The 13,470-nt window shown below is 42.9% G+C and overlaps 1 protein-coding gene across 18 annotated transcripts in view; it reads left to right on the top strand.

The window, feature by feature from the left end:
* The window catches only part of Heph (polypyrimidine tract-binding protein 1 heph), a 349,521-nt gene that overhangs the window by 135,585 nt on the left and 200,466 nt on the right, over positions 1-13,470 (top strand). For 13 of the 18 annotated variants that reach the window (XM_070655595.1, XM_070655603.1, XM_070655596.1 and 10 more), the window contains one exon: positions 621-776. The exons of 4 other annotated variants lie outside the window; for them this stretch is intronic. In XM_070655595.1, the coding sequence (XP_070511696.1) occupies positions 621-776 (156 nt within the window). Of the gene's footprint in view, positions 1-620; positions 777-13,470 lie in introns of those variants that run through there. One more of the 18 variants, XM_070655612.1, reaches the window with a different exon arrangement.

The raw sequence follows: 13,470 nt of genomic DNA, 5'->3' as shown, positions 1-13,470 counted from the left end.
GCACAAGCCTAACCTCGTGATACCGCCGGGCTTAATGGATTAATTTTGTAATTGGGTGGTTTGTATAATTGAGGTACAACTACCCAACTATGAGACGGGTAAGGCAAGGGCTTGCGACAAAATTTTAACCAAATTCTCGGACTCTGGCTCGACCGCGAGTTTCGGACTATGTTCGGAAATGTCAACTGTGCGTTACCAGTTTATGGAAAAGTTTGGGATACGAAACTATTCCGGCCCTTTGTCGGAAGCTTCTATCAGAGCTTTGAAGTACCACAATCGATTGGCGTTTCAGTGATTTAGCGACAAAGTGACAAGTCTGTTAGTCGAAGCGGTCGCGGTGAATATTGCCCGCGTATGTAAAATTTTATAGCAACTGTTTCTGTAAATAAATCCGCTATCGCTGGAAATTAAAATTTATTATGCCAACTTTAATTAAGTTGCAATTTTTTTAATTTCTCAAAATAATTTCGAAATGCCAGTCATTTTCGAGTTTTACAAGCTTGACGGGGTTTGATAATGCCTTCAATAGCGTTCTGTAACAATTTTTTGTTTTTTCTGTCACGTTAAAAGCTGCAAATAATATTTTGATATTTCATGTTATTTTTTTTTTCGTGTTTCAGGTAGGTCTAATAGGAAATAGAATTGATCTGTGTTCGATACACCGACGGAAAATACTTGTGAAGAATTTAGACAGTATGATGATGACAAACCTACCCCCTGTTATGCTGCCGCCCATTACGGACTACGGGATGCTGACGCCTACTCTCGGAATAAAGGTGAGTCGATTTACCCTCCGGGGACCTCGCGCGTAAAAACGAGTTTCATATAATACAAACATCCAATCAGCTATCAATTACAATTTTTAGCCGCGCCCTGGGGTGCATGTTTATTTAAACGCAAGTGGTAGAGCCCGCAAGAATGTACAGATCACTCGAAACAAATCTTGCGCCGCTCCACGTAAAAATATCGCCGATCTCTCGCAAATTGATTTTTTTTATATACCGAGCATAAACCCGCTGCGGGCGATTTAAGTGATGATTGCAAACATTTTTATCCAAAAGGGACCGGACCGTTACGCGTTCTCGCCGGTTCTCGTTTCTCTGCGGTTTCCTCCCTCGGAGCAATCGGGGACGTTTTAGTGTCGATATAAAAGCACCCCTGGCGGGTCTTTGGAGCATCGGGTATCGCCTTTCATGCCTCGGCTTTTGGTGCCTCATGCCCGCGCTCTTGTGCGAGCGCCAAGCCGCGAGATATTAATTAAAATTCCGTCCGAAATACTTCCAACGCAGAGCGAAGGGTGAGCGCAGTGTATTGGATAACCGGCGGGGGTTGCGCCGGCGCGTCTAATTTACTCTGCGATCTTCCACGCTTCTCAAATAAGCAACAACAGCCATCAACATTCCATTATGCTACTTACGTCAACTCCGCGTGAAAGCTAATAGTTGCATTCATAATGGCCCGAGCGAGGGATGCGATTACGTTAAGATGATAAAATTAATTAATATTAAGATAAGGTAAATCCGGGGGGGCTTACAACCCCGTGAAGAAGAGAATAAAGTGGATTTAAATTATATGTATACATATATGCGTAAAAAAAAGTAACATGCAGTCGCTATTAAAGTAACAATGGATTCTAACAATATCTTTTATACGAAATATTATTATTAGTATCTCGTATTCGTATTTTTTTTAAATTCGTTTGAATACGTACAACTATTTTTTTTCTTTTTTTTTTTATTTGGTTGTTTTCCGATCGAAAGTATATCGATGGATAAATAATTGAATGAGATCAAAGCGCATACGTACATAAAGCAATTTGGGATTCGAGTTACTTTATGCGCAGAATAAAATAAGGATTTCTTTTGGTAAAACGTGGTCGCCGCGGAAAACTTGTGAAAGGTAAGGATCTTATTACGTCAAGACTTGTGCAACTTATCTTCGTTGTCGCGAAAGAATGCGTTCGATGTTTCACTTTAAGTGTATAGGTGAGAACCTTTCAAACGGATCGGCGAGGTGCGCTTTCAACGACAGATAGTTAGCGATCGAGAGGCGCCAGAATATCTACTCTTTGCGTTATTTTCGATTCTTTCTCTTCGGGGGCCGAGTCATTGTATTTTCCGCGGTATCGTATTTCCCGGCGGTTGCTTTAACTTTAATTAAACTATTCCCGGCGAGAGATAGCCGCGTAGAAATGTGAACGCTATCTCGTTCGTAACGCCTCTTCCATTATTGCGGGAGTAAAAAAAATTGAAATTAATTGAACATTGTATTATTAATACCTGCAGTTTTTATAGCACGCCGTTTTGATCGTCCCTTTTCGCGAAGAAATCGACTTCGCATTCGAGAAGTAGCACACGTGGAGGATATTTTAAACCTCCCAGATATTGAAAATATTCCGCGTAATTCATCTTTCCGGTACTTGAGAAAAGTCTCGGGATAGTTTTGCGACACGCTGTGCGCGAGGTTTTTAAGAGTTCAACGCAAAAGAAGTTTGTCGGCTCGTCGCGGGAAGTATACTGGGCGCAGATTCACGTCGGGAAAGGGAGAGAAAAGGGCGTTTTCGAGCTGCTGGCAAAGAGGCGCTTCTATGGGAAGCGCCGCGAACAAAAAGCTGAATAACATTAACTCGCTTAATGTATTCCCTTAATTTTAATACACAATGCCCGTCGGTGCGCGAGCCGTGTTCTCGCAGCTAACCGCCGGCGCAGATTCTTACCTCCGTTAAACCCCCCACATCTTAATCTTTTTATCTGATTAATATTTATATTTTATTAACATCGGTCTCGCTTTCAGATTTAGCGAGCGGTGTAATGGTATTTATTATACTGTTAAAATACAAAAAGCCATAGACGATAAATTAGAAATTTATTCCGTCACAATTGTGCCTTTTGTGTACCAAATAGGCCGTCGGGATAAGGGCTACTCGCGGCTTTTGTCTCGTCGCGAATATATTCGGACTACGGTCATTGGCACGTCGTGTCGTGATCACGGCTCCGTTGCGATTTCTCGCCGTTGTTTGAACCACCGGACCCGCGGGACCATCGGCAACGATTACCCCGGAGATCTGGCGATTCTCCGCGCGTCACTTTGACCAATTTCGCGGCCGTTCGATTGGAAGGACTTTCCACGTATCGGCGTCTCTCTCTTTTCGCCTGAAGGGCGTTCGCCGCTTCACAAAGCGTACCTTCGAGTACGCCAGAACCGCGTCGTTCTCCCGGCAAGTTTCGCATATTTTCTTTGCGTTAATCATGTCCAGGTCGAGCGATCCCACGTACACCGGGGTTCCAGCATCGCTCGAACTCCCGAGGCGCTCTGACGTCATTCGTATTATTTCCACTTGCGTCCCACCGCGTTGCCCACCTGTCAGATACACGCTTCGCTTGGGCGAGAGAGAGAGAGAGAGAGAGAGAGGAAGAGAAAGAGAGAGGGAGGGGGGGTGGAAAGGAGAAAGAGCGGGAGAGAGTGAGCTAATGCGTGCATCAAATTCGGAACGATTTGATTGTTGCGGAGAGCGGCAGATTAATTTCCATTTGCGTCGTGGGTGCGCGTTTCGTCCATCTCCGCCCGTTTTATTAATAAACGTTACTCCTGATATTTATTTCGCGCCGAAAGAGATATCGTTTAATTGATTAACAACGAGACCGACGATGTAATACATTCGCTGGATTTTCAAAACTCCGTATCTTCGTTCTCTCGCCCGTTTATTATTACTCCTCCCGCGTTCTCCCCCTCCGTTTTCGTTAATTTGCCCGTTATTTCCATCTGCGAAACTTCAGGACGCCGTACGTAATCGAACCGAATTAACCTACCTGTAATGTATCTCACGTGTGCGTTAATTTCATTTGAAATTGCATTTCACTGTGTTCGCCGTTGAGCCGCCGATTGCTCCGCCTGATCGTCCGCGAGCGCGCACACGCTTATTGTACACGGCTGCACGACAAAACGAAGAGGATGGAAACGCGCATGAATATCCTGGCGCCCCGCTGGTGACCTCGTCTCTTCGTTTGCATACGCAAACAGTGGAATTAGGGCCGGACACGTCGCGCTGCATGCTCGATCGGAGGTCCTTTGCCCCCGGGAGCGCGTTATTGTCGTCTCGAGCAGGTTATTGTCGTCGAAACACGTCGGAACAATCGACAATATTGCCTGAAATTTGACGGGTCCTCCGGGTCTCCGTTCGCATGCCACGTTTGCCAAACTCTCGCGTCCCCGACTTCTTTCCGGTCGCGCGCGAAGTACCTAATTTGATTACGGTCGCTTTATCTTTCGTCTATTTTCCAACGGGCTTCATAAATTTACTTGTGCTTCGTTGAATTCGCGACTTTGCAAAATTAAATTTTACTTTAACGAAAAATTTTGAAAGCGATTCTAGAAATAAATCACGACTCGTGTCCGATTAAATCGCATTGAAAATGTGGACATTTTCTAAGCAAAGGCACCTTTTATTTTATTATTTATTATGTCTGTTCACATGTTTAATAGATATAAGTAACAATGCTCTCGCGGTGCGAAAGAAATCCGCGAATGATTCACGGATTAGGGGCTTTTCGTGAAAAATTTCCCGGCACGACGGGGGGTTGATTTGAATTTTCTATGTCGGTTCAGCCTCGCGGCGTCCCTCACCGTCACGAGACACGTCGCATCGAATATTCCATAAATAAATCGACGTTTAATAGAAAATCGGAGAACTGCGAGGTACCTCATCGCTCACTGTCACAACGTTTCTCGCTACGGCAGCTAGTATCTCAATAATATTCAGTTTATAAACTCCGAATGGATCCCTTATTACGTTCCTTACGTGGGCCGCCCTTTTTCCTTATTATCATTTTTTCTAAGGGTGTCTCCGCCGCGTCGATTTATTTTATGAGCCTCAAATGGATACTTGATGCCGATATTTTTGTTATCTATGCTTTTATCTTTAGGTTAATTTTGCTGTTTTATTTCGCTTATCCTGACGTTTGTATTTTACTGCGAAAGAATCAATCGGCAAATCGTTGACTCAATGAATTTCCTATCTTATGCAGATCTTAACCTAATCAAAACCATAATGATATGCTCGCGCCGAATGTCAGTTAAATGGGAAGGATCCATCACAATCGATCAAGCATTGTTCGCGTCTCGATAATTTAATGCTTGAGCGGCTAACGATGTATCTCAGGCCATCCATCTTTTTCCATTTTCTCCCGAATTTCGCGTACGAAAATATACAACTTTCTTATTTCGGAGAGAACCGCCTATCTCTTCCTAAACAGACGAGCTTTTTAAATAGACGAGAATTCACCGGCGATTTCCAGTGTACCGCGATTATGTGGCGTGATAAAGGTGCTATTGCGAATTTAACCCCGCCGCGAATGTTAAACTCGTGCATTTGACGTAAAACAGTTTTACTGCGACTTTAATTTTGGACATTATTGCGATTTGGTGGGTGCATTAGAAGGTGCGCGTAGTACCATTGCTGAAAATTTCCTGCAATTTTGACCCCTGAAATTGCGGAAAACACTCAACCATTTACCGCGTAAGCCTCTCGATAAATATATGCGGAATCGTGAACGGTAAAATGGACTTAACGGTAGGCTCGGCATATAAGCGACTATTGCATCGGAAGAACGATGAGAGGGTGAACTTGGGCTGGGCTCGATTCGCGAAGTTAGCCTCGTCGTTGATGCTTCCCCCGTTGCACTGATTCTCCCGGCTCGGTCCACGCTCGTATCCTCATACCTCGCGCGCCGCGTTTTCGCGAGCTCTTTTCTATTTTATTAGCCCGGTTACACAGCGCGGCCTCCGAAACAATAACCATTGTTAGACTCGCGCACGGCACTTCCAGCGCGCTACGTTTGTAGGCCGCAGCTTCGCGCTTTGTTCGCTCGCAGACGAGCGTTGGTACTCGCGCCAGAGGAGACGATGGTGGTAGCTTTCAGATGGGGTTTGCGCTTCCCTCCCTCATTCCCTTTATGCCGACTATTTCCAACGGTTGTAACCATTGCCGCTACCCTCCCCCTCCCCCCGCAACGCTTCGCTCTCCTCTCATTTGCTATCCCGGCGTTCCCTTCGATGCCGACCCTTACGCTACAGTTTACAATGGCGAATCATTTCGAATGCATGCGGCTTTTTAATTACACACCCGACCGGAAGGCCGATTTACGATTTCTATGAAAATGGAATTCTGCTCTCGTCACATCGGTCCGCCACTTTATCGATATTTCTCGCGCGTGTGTTTCGGCTCCGGGCGAGAGAAGTTTAAGGACGCAGGCGTTTCCAAGAGACGTGCTCTTAGAACCGAGGAAAGTTTCGCGCCGCTGAATATTTTCCACTAAATTTAGTTGCAACTAAAATGCGTGACAAGTGCCGGTCCTCCATAACGGTAAAACAGATAAGTGACACATTTTCGAAATATCGCGAAGTGTGCTTGGTACTCGAGAAACGTTTCAAAATATCGAGGAAGAGTTTCCGCGCGCTTTCAAAGCGTCCCGAATTTCTTGTGTGATCGCGCGCCTCTATGCATCCACACGCACGAGCGTATTTGACTGCACACGAATACGTATTTGCCCTTCGATAATGATACGACGTGAGTTTCCATCCTCGTGGAATTGCCTCGTAGCTGTTGTCTCGGCTGCAGCTCCCGAAAACGCGGCTCGCTCCCTATTGGCATCGACTATCCTTCCTTTCCGTAATTAAACTAATGGAAATCCGACTCGATGCTTTTATGCGAACCCTATAATTGTATGTGCGAGCGAGCCTCAAACATTGAAACGCAATCCATTCAAGATTCCGAGGCGACAACCGAAAACCGCGGAACTCCGCAACTTCGAATGCACGTGAAGCGATTATAACGATTAAATGGAGTTCACGCGTCGATATCTATTTTAATTTATGTAAAAAAAAAAAAAGACATTGAACTTTAATTGCGCGCAGAGTTATATGAATTATATTTTTTTTGTTTTTTATTAGTTAGATTGTATTATAGCACGACGTGTTATTTCGAAAAGATATATTTTTATACTCTCAAATAGTTTTCGTGAAAATTACGCGGTATTGCGCAATCTTTTCACATACCGAGAAATCAAATTTCGCGAAAAGAAAAAAAAAGAAAAAAACGCTTTTAATCGATCCAACGTGATTCACGTTGCGGTGAATTTGATTTGCAAATGTCGGGCCAGTTTTAGGAGAGCCGCGAATGAAGCTCGCCTGATAATAAGGGAAGTGAGATAGCCGTCGCATGTATTGCATTACACGTAATGAAAACAGCTATCGCATTACGCATAATTACAATGTTATTTCATTATATGCGAAATAATTTGCGAAAGTTTCGCGAGCGCGCAGAGTAATTGGGGGATGAGCGGCGTTACGTAAATGAACTAGGGATAATTGTGCGTCATTGTTCATTATTTATTTATTATTTTTTTTTTTTATTGAAAGCCGGAGAGCGCGCTGTTGCAGTCCCTTTGTGAAAAATATTTTATTGTTTTTAATTAACGCCATGAGACTCGGTGTGTTGTAAAAATCGTGCAACGTCCCGCGCGCGATTTTCCGTACGCTCGCGAATCGCCATCAGCTCTCGGCACAGCGGTGAGGAAAGCGAGAGGAGGGGGAGCTTTCAATTAATTTTAATTATCGTTAACAAAGTGCCGAAAAGATGTAACGCGACACGGTTACGTGGCCGTTAAAAATTAATGACGTTCGTCAAAATGAAACGCCAGGGTAAACACGCGTTGTCCGATATTGAAAAACTCGAGAGTCAATTAATTGCCCTGATGAACGCAATGACGTTGCATAAATGTCGCGTCTGTTTTATACTCGTTTGTTTTTCCACGTTCAAAATCACAGCTGTGCCGACAGCTGTGCTCCGTTTGCATCACTCTTTCGAAGAAGCGTCCGAACTGGGCTCTCGGTTCGCGCGGGTTTGAGGTAGTTTTTGACCCGCGATCCTTTCGCGCGATCACGTCCAATTATACGAACGACGCGGTAACTTTAGGTTATTGCCAGGGATCGGATCAGTGTGAACAATGAGCACTCGACAGCGAAAACGCTTCTTGAATGGAAGCACGACGGGTCAGCTTCGATGAAAAATTAATGCTGTTTTTTTTTCTACACTGAAGATTTTGGAAATTGGCACATTGTGCGCGCGCGAGACCGTCGATGAAAAGAACGCTGGATCATAGGACGAAAATGTATAAGTCTTTTGCTCTTTCATGAACTTTACTTCCGCGAACGTTGAAGATCACCGTTGTTGAATCTATGAAACACCGTGACATGTAGGATATTAAATCGCCCTGACTCGCGAGAAATTTTTAACGCCGCGTCACCCATCTCTTTTATGAAGGTAAAATATGTCTTTCGCATTTGCGTTGACGAATAATTGTGCACAGTTAATGGCCGTATATATGCGTTCATTGCGCAGCAAATTTTTCTAAATATACACGCAATGCATCACGGACGTTTTTTCTAACATAGTATAATTAAAAAGTGTGTCCGGCGTAAATTGCCTTTGCAACCGCGTCGTAATGGCTGACAAAGTAATTTGATACGTAACATATCTGTTACAATGAATCGCGATTTTCGTCAAATTATTTATTATTAGGCAGCGAGTCGAGAAAAATGGCGTTTATGTCATCGAATCATTAATAATGTTTGAGCGGTGAGTACTTGGTGCCGAAAAATTTTAACCAATTAAACGTTATATATGTGTACATTAATAATTATTTTTCGCGAAGTATCGCAATTTACGCGATGTACCCGAAATAAACAATTCACCTAAATCTTTTTTTTTTAAATATTTGTACATATGTAAAGTTCCCACCCGAAGTTTTTATACAGTAAGAAAAATATCTTTTGTTACTTACATGCAGAATGATGCGCAGCAGCGGAGTGAAATAACAATTACGACGATCCTGTAACAAAGAAATAAAAAATTTTAATTGTAGAAAGATTAAAATCACAGGCAATGTAAAAACAAAATTTTGACGAGCTTATTATTTTATATATGAGAATAAAAAATTATGCTCACCGTGGCGTTGCTCCGCTGAAGCATGATGTCCTTCCTGGACCTGCTCCTCCTCTCAGTCTGTAGAGTCAGTCCTTCTTCAGTACAAAACACTCACGACGCAACTCATAGATAAACTAAAATCGCGCGATGCTATGTGGCACTCCCGGAAAAAGAAAAAAAAAAAAACAAAACGCGACGAACCGGTTCGTTCATTAAATACCGGCGACAACGGCGCGTTCACTTTTTTAGATTTTAATCTGTAACAAAAAAGAAAATTAAATAATTAGATATATTTTTGAGAGACGTATTAAAATATAAAGATCGAACATGTGTCGCGTTAAAATACTTTACACGTACACAGAGGTACTCAGGGATTTTTATTCGCGAGAACCGATACCTTTAATTATTAAATGGAATTACCTTTTGATGCGGATAGGAAGAGGTTGGTTCGCTCGTCGTGTAGTACGTGTGCGTATGATGTTTTCGTCTCAATTCCCGCCTGAGGAATGTTGCGCTCAAGGCCACGTTCGCCGCTCGCCGCTCGCCCGGTTGTCCAATGTTTATATACATTTTTCGAGCGGCTTGAGTCTCGAAGCAGGTCAACACGCTGGAAAAGAATTTCATGCCGATTATTCTGGCAAATATTCAGAATGTTATTCCAATGTCACGCGAGTCTCAACTACCTTACTATCGACTAGATGTTTTACGAAAATACAAAATGTAGCTTACTTTTGAGGTTGCTCCGTCGATGTACACGGATATGGCGTTTTCTGCGACGACAGAGACAGGGAATGAGAGAACGGAGGGAAATCAGTCATCGGCAACGGGCCGACGCGGTACATATATGCGGCACATGTGAAACTCGACGCACACGATTTTCAAGTTACGTTCGCTAGCTGCTGTCGGCGCAGCAGCTATGTCTGCCTTCCGGCGTACATTGCTTCTCCGAGATTTCCTCTTTCTTTAGGAACGTCGGGTCGGATTCTCTTTCGCACACAAGACATCGTCGCACTCGCGTTTCCTCTCAGTCCTTAGTTGAAACAGAAAACAAGTATTGTTTAATCGCGTCGGGCAACAACTTACGATAAGCGATTTATTTTTCAGCGCGTTATTAACCTATCTACGCATGGCGCAATGCCTCTCCGAGGCTTCCTTCTCTTCTCTGGTCGTCGGATGCTGGGCCGGATTGCCGACGATGACTTGTTAATTACGTCGCGTCATCCATGTTGTGCAAGTACGCGCGAGTTACGTTCGTCACCGAGATGTTTGCTCTCTTGGTCGGCGCGGTGGCGCCAGCTGTATCGTTGGTCGTCGGCAGAAGCACGAGAGAGAGACAGAGAGAGAGGGACAGATAACGCTCAGCTGTCTTCCTGACCTACGCTTAGACTATTCCTTCCTCGACTGCACGTGGTCGGTCGCCGGGTCCGTGTGCCGCGCGCGCACGCGCTGCTTATCACCTAGACTGCACGTGGTCGGTCGTCGGGTCCGTGTGTCGCGCGCGCACGCGCTGCTTATCACCTCGACTGCCTGCACGTGGTCGGTCGCCGGGTCCGTGTGCCGCGCACTCACTCACAGTTTATCACCGAGATTGTGTAGCTGCCGAACTCGTCGCTCGCCCGCACAAAACTTTTAACCTGAATATATCGTTTTCGATTGAAGCTGGCCTGAATTAATCACTCGCGAGTTACGGCCCAAAGAAATAGATTTCTTTTTTTTTTGGTCCTATGTAACACATCACGAAATAATTATTTTTACTTTTTATTTTTATTCTCGCACGTACATATATGCGGCGCAGAACAATAGCTTAAATTTACGTCGAGAGGTTTTGCCAGGGTTGTGTCTAATGATGTGTTCTGTCGGGTCTTGAAACGATTTTCACGCGAATAACAATGTCTTCCTGACTGGCGGCACTTCTTTCTTTAGCACGTCACTCGCGCATTTAGTTTGACAACTTTTCAGCATTTGGTTCGCAAAAGTTTTCGCGAGAGAGATAAAGACAGAACAGTGCAATCAGCGGCGTAAACGGGATTTTTAGATTGTCGATGGAAACAGGAGGTTGATGCGTAAGCACAGTTGGAAATTTCTTTTTCCAGGGAGTAAGAAAGGTGGGAAAATAAAACTCGTCTCGCGAAATATCCGATATTTACTGAGACAGGAAGTTCCCGCGCGAGCTTTTAAGAGTGTCTAAGAGTCCGATAATTTATTCCAATAAGAATATCGATAATTTATTCCCTGGAAAGTTTGCCGGACAGCTTGCGTTAGTTTTTAGTTTTAACTGTGGCTTCAAACGCCATTTATAATCTATCGTTTAATTATGATTTAATTTATCTACGTAACAGTATATAGCAGAATATAATATTTAATAAAATAGTTTTCTTTAACATTCAATAAAACAATTTTTAATTTGAAGTTATCGGGTGTACTGAGTTTTTTTTTTTATTTCATTATGTGTTATATGTATTGAAGATTCAATGCAAATGCAAATTGATATAGTTCAAAAAAGGAAATAAAATTTATATTTCTATTTAATTCAATAAATCTGTTAAGACAATAATTTAGAATATAATTAAATAATTTATATATTTGTAGAAATTAATTTTGTGAACTTTATAATTTTTTTAAATTATATTAAGGTAACACATAGAAGCATATTATTAATGTCGAAAGTTTTATATTCCATATGTCATAAAAATATAATAGCTGATGTGTAAAAAGTACGTAATGGAAAGTTCATTTTATACGGTTACTAAACATTTGCTAATTTTTAAATTAAAGTATTTAACGAAATTAAAATATAATGTATAATAAAAAAATTATTCTCACATTTGCTTAGGCTATCAAATAGGTACAAAAAGAAATGTGTTAACGATATCTTAAGTAGGCACAATAGTGCCTCTATTCCTTTATACCATAATTATATAAATCTTAAATGATGCGAGCGCGTTATTGTTCATCATTTACACAAAGGGCGGGCCAAGTAACCGAGAGGTAAATCAAAATTTTAATTACATTAACGCCGAGGTGCATCCAATTAATCCTGGCTTCTTGCCACCCGGGCTACGAAAAGTTTCGGCGAGCGAGAAATAATCAAAGCGTCCCTCACCCACGTTCCTCTCTATATCCTCCTTCGGTGCAGCCTCGAGGGTGCACCTCTTCAAGTCTTAGAAGGCGGCTCATCTCTTGAGCGAGCGCTTATATACTTGTCGCGCTGCGTTCGGCTCGAAGTATTGGACTTTTTTGCCCGGCCATTGTTCCCGTGCACTCGAGGCAAGTGGCGGTAAACAAGCATCGAGAGAGTTTCGTCACAGACAATGCGGCTGTCACACGACTCCCTTTCTCTCCTCTCTTTTTCCCGCCCGCGAGCTGCCCGTCTACCGTCGGAAATGGACCGCGAGCAGAGAGATGCTGCGATCCGATATCGCCTATAATATGCGTCGTCCGGAATTCTCTCTCAACGCCGAACTTCGCGGAAGAACTTAACTCGGTCGTAACAGTTCGACGTATGAGTTTCGGCCGATGGAAATTTTTCTCGAAGCAGATTGCTTTCCGAAGTAGATGCTTAATTTTTTGACAGCCCGGGTAGGCACGTATTCCGGGGATATCGTTAAAAAAGGAATCCGCTTCTTGGCACGTCGAATGCTTGCGTTACTTCATTAACGAGAAAGAAATTTATTCTATTTATTAAAGCGCGATAAAGGCGGTAGAGAACGGCCCCGGTGCTGGTCTTCCAATAAGCACTTACACCGCAATCCTTGAGAATAGCGGGGATATCCACGTTGGTAGGAAATGGAAAATTGAGCCCTCGTTCGATTTTACTGCGGCACGTGTTGGATCTGTGAACGCATATTACGCCGACGTGCCGCTATCTTCCGTCATAGTGTAACGTTCTTTCGAACATTTACGAAGATAGTGCAAGGTCTATAACTATCGAGACCTATAAAAGTCCAGCCAGCCGTGGAACAAAAAATGAAATTGCACGATATACACAATGCGACGTGTCTCTGTTATATTCGCAACGTTCGACAAATGTACCGCAAAAGAAATAGCGATTTTTTTATTTTATTATTATTTTCTTTTTTTTTTTTTTTGTAAAAATGATAACTTATTCGGTGGAAACAAATACTCGATTTTGTAATTAAACTTTTAATTTGAATGGAAGGCAGGCTGATAAAATTAGAATTGTAATTTATATAAAAATTTTATTGATTTCTATGAAACTTTCGACAGTAATTTTCTTGCCCGCCCGGGTTTAATTAGATTCCTTTTTTTTTTTTCTTATTCAGTATCAATGTACCGAGGAGATAAACTTTAATTTACTACTTCAAGAAAAAGTCGGAGAAAAGCGGTCACAAAAAGGTATAACGCGTAAAGGGGTCGACAGCTGTGGGAATATATACTTCCAAAGAGAAGCCGCAGAAGTTATCTTCCCTGTCTTCTCTCCTCCGTGCTTCGCCATGACGCTTTTCGCTCTCTCTTTAATTTGGTTT

This window comes from Cardiocondyla obscurior, linkage group LG04 (genome assembly GCF_019399895.1).
Source record: "Cardiocondyla obscurior isolate alpha-2009 linkage group LG04, Cobs3.1, whole genome shotgun sequence".
NCBI lineage: Eukaryota > Metazoa > Arthropoda > Insecta > Hymenoptera > Formicidae > Cardiocondyla > Cardiocondyla obscurior.
This window is presented reverse-complemented; position numbering and strand designations above follow the sequence as displayed.